Below are 16,764 nucleotides of genomic sequence, written 5' to 3' on the forward strand. Positions count from 1 at the left end.
TATAAGGAAGGGGTCCAGTTTCAATCTTCTGCGTATGGCTGGCCAGTTATCCCAGCACTACTTATTGAATAGGAAGTCTTTTCCCCATTGTTTGTTATTGTTGGCTTTGTCAGAGATCAGAGGGTTTAGGTATGTAGCTTTATTTCAGAGTTCTCTATTCTGTTCTGTTGGCATATGTGTTTTATTTTTGTGACAGTACCATGATGTTTTGGTTACTATAACCTTGTAGTATAGTTTGAAGTTGAGTAGTATGATGCCTCTAGCTTTGTTCTTTTTGCTTAGGATTGCTTTGGCTATTTGAGCTCTTTTTTGATTCCACATGAATTTTAGAATTTTTTTTTCTAATTCTGTGAAAAATGTCATTGCTAGTTTGATAGGAATAACATTGAATCTGTACATTGCTTTGGGTAGTATAGCTATATTAACAATATTGATTCTTCCTATCCATGATCATGGAAAGTTTTTCCATTTGTGTCATCTCTGATTTCTTTGAGCAGTGTTTCGTAATTCTCGTTGTGGAGCTCTTTTATCTCCCTGGTTAGCTGTATTCCTAAGTATTTTATTCTTTTTGTGGTTATTGTGAATGGAATTGCATTCTTGATTTGGCTCTCAGCTTGTACATTATTGGTGTATAGAAATGCTACTGATTTTTGTAAATTGATTTTGTATCTTGAAACTTTGCTGAAGTTGTTTATCAGATCTAGGAGCCTTTGGGCAGAGACTATAGGATTGTCTAGGTGTAGAATCATATCCTCTGCAAAGATAATTTGACATCCTCTCTTCCTATTTTATTTCTTTCTCTTGCCTGATTGCTCTGGCTAGGACTTCCAACTACTATGTTGAATAGAAGTGGTGAGAGTGGGTATCCTCATCTTGTTCTGGTTCCTAAGGGGAATGCTTCCAGCTTTTGCCCCTTCAGTATGTTGTTAGCTGTGAATTTGTCATAAAAGACTCTTACTACTTTGAGATATGTTCCTTCAATGCTTAGTTTGTTGAGACAGGACATTTTTTATCACCACCAGAAGTTCCATTGAATAGTGCTGCTCTACACGATATCAATAATTTGTAAGCTTTAAAGAATTTTGTGCTCTAGTGGCTACATTTGCTACTTGGTTTCTACCTCACTTCTTACCCTTCAGGTTTATCCTTGACTAAACCAGTGTCTGGGCCTTCATCAGCTGGTCCCCAACAAAGAATACTGTGTGTATATAGGTCTTTTTCTCACTGTGAATTTCTGACAAAGACATTGCAAAGCTAAATACCAAGTATTTTTTTGATAGGCGCTCAGGTACTTTCTAGACTTATTCTTATTTATTTATTTATTTTTTGGAAACAGAGTCTCGCTGTGTCACCTAGACTGGAGCACAGTGACACAATCTCAGCCCACTGCAACCTCCACCCTCCAGGTTCAAGTGATTCTTGTGCCTCAGCCTCCCAAGTAGCTGGGACTACAGGTGCATGCCATTATGCCAAGCTAATTTTTATATTTTTATTAGAGATGGGGTTTGGCCATGTTGGCCTTGGCTGATCCTGGCCTCATGTGATCCACCCACCTCAGCATCCCAAAGTGCTGGAATTCTAGGTGTGAGCCACTGCACCCTCCCTTCCTGTGCTTATTCTCATTATTGCTACAAATATAATTAATAAAGCCAGATTCAATAATTTTAAGGATACAGCTAATACTCTTAGTTCACATAGGTGTAGTCCTTCATGCCAAGTAAGAGATCCAGGAAAGTTTAAAGATAGCCCTGTAGGTTTGTTAGCTTCCTATTGCTGCTGTGACAAATTACAACTAACTTTGTGGCTTTTGCCAACACAGACTTATTCTCTTGCAGTTCTGAAAGTCAGACGTCTGAAATCAGTGTCCACGGGCTAAAGCTAAGTTGCTGGCAGGCTGGCTCCTTCTAGAGTCTCTGAGGGGAGGATGGTTTCCTTTCCCTTTTCAGCTTCTGGTGGCCACCCATATTCCTTGGCTTTGGGCCCCTTCCTTCATCTTTGAAGTGCATCACTCCAGCCTCTGCTTCTGTCATCACATCACCTTTTCCCCTTTGTAGTCATATCTCCCTCTGCCTCTGTCTGATAAGGACACTTGTGATTACATTTAAGGACAACTCAGAGGATCTAAAATAATCCCCTCATCTCAAGATCCTTAACTTACATCTGCAAAATTCCTTTTGTTAGGTAAGGTAACACTCACAGGTTCCAGGAATTGGGATATGGCTATATTGAGGGCCATTCATTATTCCAGCAGTCCCCGACCTTTTTGGCATCAGGAACTGGTTTCATGGAAGACAATTTTTCCACAGATCAGTGAAAAGGGGTGTGAGGGAAATGGTTTGGGGATGATTCAATCACGTTACATTTACTGTGCACTTTATTTCTATTATTGCATTGTAATATATAATGAAATAATTATACAACTCACCATAATATGGAATCAGTGGAAGCCCTGAACTTGTTTCCCTGCAACTAGATGCTCCCATCTGGGGGTGATGGGACACAGTGACAGATCATCAGGCATCAGATTGTCATAAGGAGTGGGCAAGCTAGATCCCTCACATGCACAGTTCACAATAGGGTTCACTATCCTATGAGAATCTAATGCCAGCACTGATCTGGCAGGAGGCAGAGCTCAGATGGTCATGCAAGCGATGGGGAGCGACTGTAAATACAGATGAAGCTGTGCTCTCTCACCTGCCACTCACCTCCTGCTGTGCAGCTCAGTTCCTAACAGCCATGGACTGATACAGGGAATAATACAGGGTTGGGGACCCTTGCATTATTCAGTCTCCCGCAAGGTTACATAGGGTACTGGTTAAAAAAAGTTTAGCCCTACCAGATTTCTCTATCCAGGGCTTTGAAATGAAGCTTTACAATTTGATGAAAGCATGAGGTGTTTGTAATTGTGTTGACAGATATTAAAATGTCTGATGATGCTGGTGACACCTTAGCCACTGGAGACAAAGCAGAAGTTACTGAGATGCCCAATAGTGATTCTTTACCTGAAGATGCAGAAGTGCACTGTGATTCAGCTGCAGTTTCACATGAGCCAACACCAGCTGACCCCAGAGGGGACGAGCATGAAAATGCAGCTGTGCAGGTGGCAGGGGCTGCTGCCGCTGGGCCTCCTGTGCAAACTCAAGATGCCAGCGCCATGGAGCCCCCTCTCAATGGAGAAGTGACTGAGGATACTCTTGCTGAGTGTATTGATTCCGTCAGCCTTGAGGCAGAACCCAGATCCGAAATACCCCTGCAAGAACAGAATCATTCGGTAAGAATGGGTCACTTCGACCTAAGTTCATGCTTATACTGAGTTCAGAGCTAGCACCAAGCTCTGTGGGTGGGAAATGGGAGTTCAAAATGTACTGTGACACACCTGTCATCAGAAATGTGTTGTGTAGCGAGATTAGACATATATGAAAATAATTTTTCATAATATTTGCATTTTGATAAATGCATTATTAACAATAACAGCCACCAGTTACTGGACACAAGCTGTGTGCCAGACACTCTGCTAGCCTCTTTATATATTATGTAATTCACTTCATTAACAGTTTAAAGCTGAGTGTTACTAACTCCAGCTTATAGCTGTGGCAGCCAGGCTCCAAGATGGTAGCTTGTCCTAGGCTACTTGGTTGTAAATGGAAGATATTGTAATATCAGACATCATGACTCCAGATAACTAACAAGCCTGATTCCACCCTAAACAAGTTAGTGTTTCTTTAAGATCACTTTAAATCTGGTGTATATTTACAAATCCATGGTGGAGACCTTCAGCCTTCAGATCACTGTTTTATTATCATCACACACCACCTTCCGGGGGAGCAGAGGTGGAACACAGTCATCACCCCTTCCCTTCAGTGCCGGCACCTATCTCTCAGGGTATGAGATAAGCCAGATCTCCCTGTTGGCACCTGGGCCACCAAGAAGACTCCCAGCAGGGTTTTCCTGGAGCCTTCACCTCCAGTCATGTGGGGCCGGGCAGGGGTGGGAGACACCCCACATGAAAGGAGGAGATGGGCTGCTCTCCCCTTTCTGTCCGGGATGGCCTGCCTTCTAGAAGGATGGTGCAGGAGGGAAGAATTGGGGTCTTACTCAGCCATGCCCAGCCCTGTTTATCCTGAAGTGTGCCATCACAGATCACACCGTTGAAGTAACTCTGCAGCATGACGTGAGGGACAGAAACTAAACAGGAAACCAGGGGGCCTGGGCTTTCACCCTCCAATCTATCATAAGCTCCATTAGTTTGGGCCAGACACCCTAATGTCTCTGCGCTTCAGCTTTTTCCTCTATGAAGTGACTAATGTTTTATGACACTTGTATTCAAGATTGGGCTTCCCTCCTACCCACTTCCCTCAAGGGGTTTGACCCTCAGAACTGTCTGAGATAGGCTTCCTCAGGGGCAAGGTGTTTCCCTTCACTGGAAATGTTTAAACAAAAGCCCAACAGTCATTTTATTGGGATGTTATGGAAGAGGTTTGAGGACCAGCTGGGAGTTTGGATCAGATAGGGTAAACATACACCAAATTTTGTTTACGAGTTTCAAGAAGTCACTGGTCCTTTGAAGCCATCTACAGATGCCCTAAATAATTAAGAGCCCCTACCTAGACCAGAAGTTCTCAACTTTAGCTGAATGTTACAACCACTGGAGGAGATTTAAAATATATTGAATCCTGGGTAACGTGGCGAAACCCTGTCTCCATGAAAAATACGAAAAATTAGCCAGGCATGCACCTGTAGTCCCTGCTACTCAGGAAGAGGCAGGAGAATCACCTAAACACAAGTGGTCAAGGCTGCAGTGAGCCAAGATCACATCATTGCACTCCAGCCTGGGCAACAAGAGCAAAAATCTGTCCAAAAAGAAAAAAAAAGGAATAGAATGGAGTGGAATGGAATGGAATGGAATACGAAATATGGAATGGAATATGGAATATGGAATAAAATGGAATGAAATGAAATATGGAATGGAATGGAATGGAATATGGAAAGGAATATGAAACAAAATGGAATGGATATGGAATTGAATGGAATATGGAACGGAATGGAATAGGATGGAATATGGAATGGAATATAGAATGGAATATGGAATGGAATGGAACATGGAATGGAATGGAATGTGGAATAGAATATGGAATGGAATAAAATATGGAAAGGAATATGAAATGGAATAGAATGTAGAATGGAATGGAATGGAATATAGAATTGAATATGGAATGGAATGGAACATGGAATGAAATATAGAATTGAATATGGAATGGAATGGAATATGGAATGGAATTTGGAATGGAATGGAATAGGGAATGGAATATGGAATAGTATGGAATATGAAATGGAATGGAATGTAGAATGAAATGGAATATAAAATACTGAATAGAATATGGAATATGGAATGGAATATGGGAGGGAATGGAATACGGAATGAAATGGAATATGGAGTGGAATGTGGAAAGGAATAGAATATTGAATGGAGTATGGAATGGAATGAAATGGAAAAGAATATGGGATGGAATATAGAATTGAATGGAATATGGAATGGGATGGAATATGGAATGGTACAGAATGGAATATGGAATTGAATAGAATATGGAATGGAATGAAATGGAATGTGGAATGGAATGAAATGGAATGTGGAATGGAATAAGATGTGGAAAGAAATCTGGAATGGAATTGAATAGATTATGAAATGGAATGGAATGTGGAATGGAATGGAATATGGAATGGAATATAGAATGGAATATGGAATGGAATGGAATATAGAAGGAAATGGAATATGGAATGAAATAGAATATGAAATGGAATGGAATATGGAATGCAATGCAATAAGGAAAGGAATCAAATATTGAATGGATATGGAATGGAATGAAATGGAAAATGGAATGGAATGGAAAATGGAATGTGTAATGGAATATGGAATGGAATAAAATATGGAATGGAATTGAATGGAAAATGGAATGGAATGTGGAATGAAATATGGAAGAAAATGGAATATGGAATGGAATGGAGTGGAATATGGAATGAAATGGAATGTGGAATGGAATTGAATGGAATATGGAATAGAACAGAATATGAAATGGAATCTGGAATGAAATGGAATGTGGAATGAAATTGAATACTAAATTTAATGGAATGTAATACGGAAGGGAATATGGAATTGAATGGAATGTGGAATGGAATAGATATGGAATGGAATGGAATATAGAACTGAATGGAATGGATTATGGAATGGAATGGAATATGGAACAGAATGGAATGGAATATGGAATAGAATGGAATATGAAATAAAATGGAATGGCATGGAATGCGGAATGAAATGGAATGGATATGGAATAGAATGGAATATGGAAAGGAATAGTATATGGAATGGAATATGGAATGGAATATGGAAAGGAATGGAATGGAACATGCAATGGAATGGAATGGAATATGTAATGGAATAGAATATAAAATGGAATATGAAATGGAATGGAATATGGAAAGGAATTGAATGGAATGTAGAATTGAATATGGAATGGAATGAAATATGGAATGGAATATGAAAAGGAATGGAATGGAATGTGGAATGGAATATGAAAAGGAATGGAATGGAATGTGGAATGAAATGGAATACTAAATGGAATGGAATATGGAATATGGGAGGGAATGGAATATGGAATAAAATGGAATATGGAATGGAATAGAACATGGAATGGAATGGAATATACAGTGGAATATGGAATGGAATGGAAGGTGAAATGGAATGGAATATAGAATGGAATGTGGAATGGAATATAGAATGTAATAAAATAGAAAATGGAATATAGAATAGAATATGGAATGGAATGTGGAATGGAATGTGGAATGGAATATGCAATGTAATAAAATATGGAATGGAATATGGAATGGATTATGGAAAGACGTATGGAGTAGAATAGAATACAATATGGAATAGAGTGGAATGTGGAATGGAATGATATGTGGAATGGAATGGAATATGGAATATGGAATGGAATGGTATATGGGAGGAAATGGAATATACAAAGGAATATAGAATGGAATAAAATATGAAATGGAATATGGAATGGAATTGAATGGAAAATGGAATGGAATATGAAATTGAGTGGATATGGAATGGAATAGAATATAAAATGGGATGGAATATGAAATGGAATGGAATATACAATGGAATATGAAATGGAAAATAGAAAGGAATATAGAATGAAAGGATATGGAATAGAATGGTATATAGAATGGAATGGATTATAGAATGGAATATGGAATGGAATGGGATGTAAAATGGAATAGAATGGAATGGAAGATGGAATAGATTATAGATTGGAATATGGAATTGAATGAAATATGGAATGGAATATAGAATGGAATATGGAATGGGATAGATTATGGAATGGGATGAAATATGGAATGGAATATGGAATATGGAATGGGATGAACTGTGGAATGGAATATGGAATGGAATGGAATGTGGAATAGAATAGAATGGAATGGAAAATTGAATGGATTATAGAATGGAATATAGAATTGAATGGAATATGGAATGGAATAGATTCTAGAACAGAATGGAATGGAATATGGAATAGAATGGAATGTGGAATGGGATGGAATGGACTGTGGAATAGAATGAAATGTGGAATGGAATGGAATATGGAATGAAATGGAATATGGAATATGAAATGGAATGGAATATGGGAGGAAATGGAATATAGAATGTAATATGAAATGGAAGGTAATATGGAAAGGAATAGAATATTGAATGGAATATGGAATGGATGGAATATGGAATGCAATGGAATATGAAATGGAATGAAATAAAATATGGAATGGAATATGGAATGGAATATGGAATGGAATGGAATATGGAAAGGAATGGAATATTGAATGGAATATGGAATGGAGTGTAATGGAATGAAATATGGGAGGAAATGGAATATGGAATGATATAGAATATGGAATGGAATGGAATGGAATATGGAATGGAATGGAATGTAGAATGGAACATGGAATGGAATGGAATATTGAAAGGAATGGAATATGGAATGGATTGGAATAGAATAAAATATGGAAGAGAATGGAACATGGCATGGCATGGAATGGAATATAGAATGAAATGGAATATGAAATGCAATGGAATATGGAATGGAATGGAATATGAAATGGAATAGAATGTGGAATTAAATATGGAATGGAATGGAATATGGAATGGAATGGAATATGGAATGGTATGTGGAATAGAATAGAATATGGAATATTGAATGGAATATGGAAAGGAATGGAATGGAATTGGAATGGAATCAAATATGGAATGGAATGCAATGGAATACTGAATTAAATGGAATATGAAATGGAATTGAATATGGAATGGAATGAAATATGGAATGGAATATGAAATGGCTGGAATTGAATGGAATGGAATGGCATATAGAATGGAATATGGAATGGAATTAAATGGAATCAAAAATGGAATGGAATGAAATGGAATATGGAATCGAATATGGAATGGAATGGAATATGGAATGAAGTGTAATGGAAGGGAATATGCAATGGAATGGAATATGGAATCAATGAAATACAGAATGGAATGGAATATGGAATTGAATGGAATATGGAATGGAATGGAATGGAATTGGAATCAACTATGGAATGGAATCTGCAATGGAATAGAACGTGGAATGGAATGGAATGTGGAATGGTATATGGAATGGAATGGAATGGAATGGAGTGTAATGGAAAGGAATATGCAATGGAGGGGAATATGGAATGGAATGGAATGTGGAATGGAATATGGAATGGAATGGAATGGAGCATAATGCAAAGGAATATGCAATGGAATGGAATGGAATATGGAATGAAATGCAGTGTGGAATGAGATGGAATGATATATGCAATGGAATGGAATATGGAATGAAATGGAATATGGAATGGAATATAGAATGCAGTGCAATATGGAATGGAATAGAATGAAATGGAATATTGAATGGAATGGAATGTACAATGAATGAAATGTAGAATGGAATGAAGGATGGAACGGAATGGAATATGGAATGGAATGGAATGAAAAATGCAATGGAATATGGAATGGAATGGAACGGAATATGGGATGGAACTGAATATGGAATGGAGCGGAACCGAGCAAAGAGGAACTGAGCAAAGCAGAACCGAGAGGATCGGAACTCCACCTTCCCCACCCCCTACAACAGTGGCAGCATTTCAAGGACCTTGAAAAGGGGAGTATTTCCTAATAACGGAGCACCACAGAATTTTCTGAATGCAAGTGCAAACACTGGCCACAGAGTTGGGTTGGGCCCGTGGCTCTGGATGTGTTGTGTTGGATCAGAAGCTCAGAGCGCACCAAGGCATGGGGACAGTACCTGTGAATTTGTTCCGAGAAGGACAAGAAAGCCGATAGGCTGGCTGAAAGGGCCTGGGGAAGAGGATATCACTTTCACCCAGGTCTTAGTTAAACCCTTCTGTGTAGGTGCAAATTTAGTCTCTTTTTAAAGATTACCAGGAAAAGGGATTCTACTATCTCTCTAAGTAATGTATCTTTTTATTAGAAGTCAATTTTATGCCTAGTTTTTGATTATTGTTCACTTTTTTCTATTTTGTTTGCCTCCTGTTACATACTCATAAGAAGTCATTTTGTATTAATGAAAACAACTCTTTCCCTGTTTCTCCAGAGCAGAGTGAATTCTACAAAACAAATTCTTGAATCTAAATTTCATTACAAGGTGGTGGTTTGTATCTCGAACACAGACCACCCCTAAGGAATGGCAGGTTCTTCAGGAAAGCAGCCAAGTACAAAAGCCTAGTTAATTCCATGTACATCTATGTCTGATAAATTCTCATCACCCCTTTTAAAAAGGCTAATTTTTGTATTTTTAGTAGAGACGGGATTTCACCATATTGGCCAGGCTGGTCTTGAACTCCTGACCTTGAGATCTGCCTGCCTTGGCCTCCCAAAGTGCTGGGATTACAGGTGTGAGCCACTGATCCTGGCCTGTTTTGTTTTTTAAATAGATATGGTAGCTAGCAAAGAAGTTAAAGTACAATCTCACCACTACCACATTCCCTAAGCTAAATCAAGTCTCAGGTCACATTGCGCCACTCTGACATTTTTTTAATGAAATGGTACTTAAGAGAGTTGAAAATCGTTTATGAGAACTCTTTCTCAGGTAGGCTTGAGAACATCCCATTGTTTAGGTGCTTTGACGTCCACTGTGAGTGAAAGGTTTACTCAAGGCAACTGCCTGGATTTCAGAGCTAAGATTTCTTCATTCATAGCTGGCCTCGAGTTGCCAGAATTCCCCAAAGTTGAAAGTTGGATGGAAGACCATTTACACAGGGCAAAATCCTTTGTAACACCCTCTTCATGTAAAACTAGGGGCAGTCTAAAATATACTTAGCCATCTACAAATCTTGAACATCTTTTAAATTTTTTATTTTTATGTATTTATTTGAGATAGGGTCTCCCTCTGTCGCCCAGACTGGAGTGCAGTGGTGTGATCTCGGCTCACTGCAACCTCTGCCTCCCAGATTGAAGTGATTCTCCTGCTTCAGCCACTGGAGTAGCTGGAAATATAGGCATCTACCACCATGCCAGGCTAATTTTTGTATTTTAAGTAGAGATAGGGTGTCACCATGTTAGCCAGGCTGGTCTCGAACTCCTGACCTCAGGTGATCCACTTGCCACAGCCTCCCAAAGTGCTGGGATTACAGATATGAGCCACAACCCCCAGCCCTGCCCACCCCCGCTTTTTAAAATAGAGTCTCTCTCTGTTGCCTAGGCTGGAGTGAAGTAGCAAGATCATAGCTCACTGCAGTCTTGAACTCCTGGATTCAGGTGATCCTCTTGCCTCACCCTACCAAGTAGATAGGACTACATGTGCACGCCACCACACCTGGCTAATTTTTGAATTTTGCTGTAGATACCAGGTCTTGCCATGTTGCCCAGGCTGGTCTTGAACTCCTGGCCTCAAGTGATCCTCCTGCCTTGGCCTTCCAAAGTGCAGGGATTATAGGAGTGAGCCACCACGGCCAGCTCCTTGAATACCTTTATTTTTACCATCTAGAACCCCTTTCAGATATTCAGAATGCTAGTAAATGGTCCACCATGTTTACCAATTAAAACCCATTTTTGCAATTCAGTATGGTAATTGGCAAAGCATCAGATGTTACTAGAGATACAGATAATAGAATCTCTATAAATAGCTGCCTCCAGAGTATGGCTTTCCTGATTGGAATGCTGGCTGACCACCTGAACTGTGCATATTTTACTAGAATGCTGACAGCACTTGGATTGTAGGTTAATCTAAGAAGCACCCATAATGTCACAATATGCATGTAGAAGCATTCTGATGTAAATAACTGAAATCATAATACTAAAAGATGGTTTTAAAAAAAAAAGTGAGAGGCAGAAGATAGGTCTGGACACCATGAGAATAGGACACTCTAAGGCCGATGTCAAAGTAGGTGAGCTTTGGATGCTACCAAGAGGTCAAGTAAGGAATAAAAAGACTACAATGAGTCCATGGCTTTGACTACAGAAAGCCACTTGACCTTGATGATAACGATTTCATGAACTAGTGGCCACAGGAGTCTTGCTGTGGAGGGAGGAGGGACAAGGGAGGTAAATACAGAAGATAAGCACACCAGGCTGGAGAGCAGTGGCGCAATCTCAGCTCTGCCTCCTGGGTTCAAGTGATTCTCCTGCCTCCGCCTCCGGAGTAGCTGGAACTACAGGCGTGTACCACCACACCCAGCTAAGTTTTGTATTTTTAGTCAAGATGAGTTCACCACCTCGGCCTCCCAAAGTGCTGAGATTACAGGTGTGAGCCACCGTGCCCGGCCAGGATAAGCCACCTTTTTTAAGAGACGAAGAAGAAAGATGTGGAGCAGACACCAGATAAGTTTGAAAGAAACATTCTGTCCGTGTTGTGATTTTCATTTGTTGGCTTTAAGATAGAGGAATCATGTGCATGGTTAAATGTAATCTATCTAGAAAGCATGGATAGAAATGTAGCCTGGGCTGGGCACCAGCAATCCCTGCTACTCGGGAGGCGAAGGCAAGAGAATCATGTGAACCTGAGAGGCAGAGGCTGCAGTGAGCCGAGATGATGCCGTCATACTCCAGCGTGGGTGACAGAGTGAGACTCCATCTCAAAAGAAAGAAAAGAAAAGTATCCTGTACAGGGAAGCAGTCTGTATAGAAAAAGGCTGAAAAGCCAGGAGAGAGGATAACCAACCTACCCAAACCAGCAGACGTGTAGGGGGAGGTGCTGTGGTACCTAAGAGGAAGGGAGGAAATAACTGTGAGTCGCAGGGTAGTTACTTAGATTTGTTTTTAGATGGGTAGGTGTAGGCCAATGTGTATTTTTGTGCATAAAAAGAACTACTCAAACGTTTTATTGGGTTTAAACAATTCATCTTCCATCTATGAGGATGACAAACTCAAAAACCCAATTCTTAGGCTTTACGTGACTCTCACAAATCTCACTGTTTAGAAGTCTGGCAAAATTGAACAGTCGCTTTCAAGGTACTTTTGATTAATGTTTGGTTTGGTCCTTTTTACCTACTTAAACACCTTAAATATTTTAAACTGCATTTATAATATATTCTACTTCCTTTTTAAGTACCTTATTTATTTACTTAGACAAAACCTTGCTGTGTACTTAATAATTGTTATAAAGCAGCCAGGCGCTCATGCCTGTAATCCCAGCACTTTGGGAGGCCAGGCCAAGGCGGGTGGATTGCCTGAGCTCAGGAGTTCCCAAACAGCCTGGGCAATACGATGAAACCCTGTCTCCACTAAAATACAAAACATTAGCTGGGCGTGGTGGGTGTGCCTGTAGTCCTAGCTACTCAGGAGGCTGAGGCAGGAGAATTGCTTGAACCTGGGAGGCAGAGGTTGCAGTGAGCAGAGATCACGCCACTGCACTCCAGTCTGGGTGACAGAGAGAGACTCTGTCTCAAATAATAATAATTATTATTATTGTTATAAAGCTATTAAAATAAATTTATAGAGTTGACTTAAAGTCCTCTTAATCATATGCACAAACTTGGGACAATTTCAGCTTAAAATCAGAAGTCTAATAATTCAATTATTCATTTTTAATTGATTTTCAACAACTGTTACTCTAATAGGTCAGATTCCTTCAATATTAGTAGTACAGAAAAGACCAAATATGCACAGAAATAAGAATAGCGTGTCTTCAATACTTTAAACCTTTCTATTTTTTAAATCCTCCCAGAGTTGAATGACACATATTTACCAAGGAAGAAAATTAGCTGGAAAGGGCCAGGTGCAGTGGCTCAGGCCTGTAATCCCAGCACTTTGGGAGGCTGAGGCAGGCGGATCATGAGGTCAAGAGATCGAAACCATCCTGGCCAACATGGTGAAACTCCGTCTCTACTAAAAAATACAAAAATTAGCTGGGCATGGTGGTGCACGCCAGTAGTTCCAGCTACTCGGGAGGCTGAGGCAGGAGAATTGCTTGAACCCAGGAGGTGGAGGTTGCAGTGAGCCGAGATCACACCACTACATTCCAGCCTGGGGCCTGGCAATAGAGCAAGACTCTGTCTCCAGAAAAAAAAAAAGAAAGAAAATTAGCTGGAAATAACTGAAGCCATTTTCAATCAGATATTTTGACAGAGTTTCGGGCTCCAGAGCAATTTTCATTCTCCCAGCTGTCGTACTGACCCCCTTTTTAGAGTAGCTATGTCATGAGTTACAAAAATTAAAAAGGGTAAATCACCCTATGAGTTACAAAACTCATAGGTTTCATTGCTCACATCCCTAGATGCAAGTTATACACAGTACCTGATTCTTGATCTGCTCAAGGAAATAGATCAACCAAGTTGGTTCTTCACCTTTAAGATAGGTACATATATTTTCCACCTAAATGTTAAAGACCTTTGAATTTGATGGAATTCTGAGATTTTATTTTTTTCTATCTAATACCTTTAAACTTGATAGCCTAAAATAAATGCATTTTCTGTTTAATGATAAAGATCTTTAAATGGGATACCAGATAGGAACATCTCTTTCCTATTTCTAAACAACATTAACTTAGGCTAGGTGCAGTCACCTGTAATCCTAGCATTTCGGGAGGCCAAGATGGAAGGATCACTTGAGACCATGAGTTCAAGACCAGCCTGGGCAACATAGTGAAATCCTGTCTCTATAAAAAACAATTTTTAAACATTAGCTAGTTGTGGTGGTACACACCTGTAATCTCAGCTATTGGGGAGGCTGAGGCAGGAAGATTACTTGAGCCCAGGAGTTGGAGGATGCAGTGAGGTATTATCACACCACACACTCCAGCTTGGGCAACAGAGCAAGACCCTGTTTCCAAAAAAAAAAAGAACTGTGAACTTGATAGAATCCTACATTCTTTCTTAGGACCACACAAAGGTTTAGATGTTTAAATGATCTCCAGTTGAGTTTTGAATATCCTTCTTGATCAAGCTAATTCTGAGTTGCTGTTATAATATAAGGTCATTTTTCTGAGAGTTAGGGGGAGTTGGAAGGCAGTTGAGATAGTTCTCATCTGATGGCTTTATTTTTTCTCTGTGAATTAGGATGTGAAGTTGTCTGTTGAAAGAGATGGGAGTTACAGGGCAGGGAGAGTGAGAAAAAAGTTTTAAAATTCCTCTATTGGTAATAGGCAATCTGAGTAGCTCCATGTGCCTGTTGTAGAGTCTCCTAATTGTGTGACATTAGGTCCATTTAAAGTGGAAAAAGTATTCATGCTGAGATATAATAATTCATCTTTAACATTTAGTCTATATGTTTTACATTAAATATGTGTACTTATTCGTTTATTTTCCATTTGATAACAACTTTTTTTTTTTTTCTTTTAGACAGAGTTTCACTCTGTTGCCTAGGCTGGAGTGCAATGGCACGATCTTGGCTCACTGCAACCTCCACCTCCCGGGTTCTTGCAATTCTCCTGCCTCAGCCTCCCAAGTAGCTGGGACTACAGGTGCACACCACCACGCCCGGCTAACTTTTTATATTTTAGTAGAGACGGGGTTTCATCATGTTGCCCAGGCTGGTCTCGAACTCCTGAGCTCAGAAAATCCACCCGCCTCAGCCTCCCAAAGTGCTGGGATTACAAGCGTTAGCCACTGCATCCAGCCAACAAATATTCTTTATAGCTGATCAAGAAGTCACAGCTCAATGTCAAAGAACTTTATTAATAAAGCAATTGAAGTAGTCACTTATACAGCAAAAAGTTCTAGACTCATTTAACATTTATTTCCATTTGCTAGTCAATTACCAGCTGTCAGAGCATAATAAATATTATAAATTTGAGTCAGAAGCTGTCACCTCTAATTGTATTAACTCTTCCTAATCATAGGTAGTGATTTGTCCTGTGAAAGAATGGTATTAATCACTGACTTCCATCTGTCTTCATAATGGTGTAAAATTGCCACTGGATTCCATTGCTGAAGTGAAGTAAATCAATGTAGACACCAAAAATGAAAGCAGGCAGCGATGACTCATGAATATTTCCATTCATGTTAAAAAGGTTCTCATTGTTTCCAGACAGAAAGAAAAAAAATGACAGCTAACTTTCAAAGCTTTTTGCTTCTTAGTCTTAAAAGTATAGTTTTTTTCTTATCATTATTTCTAGCTCACACTTATGGAGTACTTCTTATATGCCAGGCACTATGCTCACAACTTTATATAAATTATCTCTTTTAATCTTCACAACCACCCAGTGAGGTTATTGGTTCTTACACTTATGGCACTTATACTACTATACTTTGCATTTTATAATGAAGAAATGAAGGTGTAAAATAACTTGAGAAATTTGCTGTCCAAAACAGCAGAGCCTGGAGTCAAACCAAAGCAATTTAACTTCCATAACTTAATCTCAACTAGTACTCTACGCTGATGGGTAGTATTTGAATCAGGTAGGAATGCTTTTGAGTCGAAGTAACTAAAATCCAACATATAGTAGTTTACAAAATAGTGATTTTCTTTTCTCTCACTTCATAGAAAGAATGGAAACAGGCAGCTACTCATGTTGGTTTAGGAGCTCAGCAGAGCCAGGACCAGTGATTGTGATTTCTTGACCTTTCCCTTGTGGCAGCAAAAATGACTGCTTCGATTTCAAACTTCATGTTTGAAAAAGAGAAGGGGAAAGAGTGGGCACTCGCTGTAACTATCATGAAAGCAAAAACTTTTCCATTTATATATCTCATTGGTTGAAAACTGTTTCACATGATCATCCTTATCTGCAAGGGTAGAAAACAGCAAGGGAGTAGGGAGTTGGGGATGACTGATGGACCAGCTGCGGGTCAAAAGTTATGGAATCTACAGGCACTGTAGGAATATTTTTTTTTTTTTGAGACAGAGTTTCACTCATGTTGCCCAGGCTGGAGTGCAATGGTGTGATCTCGGCTCACTGCAACCTCTGCCTCCCGGGCTCAAGTGATTCTCCTGCTTCAGCCTCTTTTTTTTTTTTTTTTAGAAGAAAACCTAGGCAATACCATTCAGGACATAGGCATGGCAGCCTCTTGAGTAGCTGGGATTAATTTTGTATTTTTAGTAAAGAGGGGGTTTCTGCATGTTGGTCAGGCTGGTCTTGAACTCCTGACCTCAGTGATCCGCCTGCCTTGACCTTCCAAAGTGCTGGGATTACAGGCGTGAGCCACTACATCTGGCCTTATGCTGTAGGAATTTTTCACTGTCTCCTTACATTCTCTCTGCCCTTCCTTCCTTCCTTTGTTCCTTCCTTTCTTTTAAGTAAAAAAGAGCTATGA

The 16,764-nt window shown here is 39.6% G+C and overlaps 1 protein-coding gene across 1 annotated transcript in view; it reads left to right on the forward strand.

The window, feature by feature from the left end:
* FAM114A1 (family with sequence similarity 114 member A1) overlaps positions 1-16,764 on the forward strand; it is an 83,677-nt gene that overhangs the window by 7,640 nt on the left and 59,273 nt on the right. The window contains exon 2 of the mRNA XM_064366368.1: positions 2,916-3,271. Coding sequence (XP_064222438.1) covers positions 2,924-3,271 — 348 coding nt within the window. The 5' untranslated portion in view covers positions 2,916-2,923. The remainder of the gene's footprint in view (positions 1-2,915; positions 3,272-16,764) is intronic.

The sequence above is a fragment of the Aotus nancymaae genome, unplaced genomic scaffold, assembly GCF_030222135.1.
Source record: "Aotus nancymaae isolate 86718 unplaced genomic scaffold, 86718_ANA_hifiasm-v0.15.2.pri h1tg000006l, whole genome shotgun sequence".
In the NCBI taxonomy this organism is placed as follows: Eukaryota; Metazoa; Chordata; class Mammalia; order Primates; family Aotidae; genus Aotus; species Aotus nancymaae.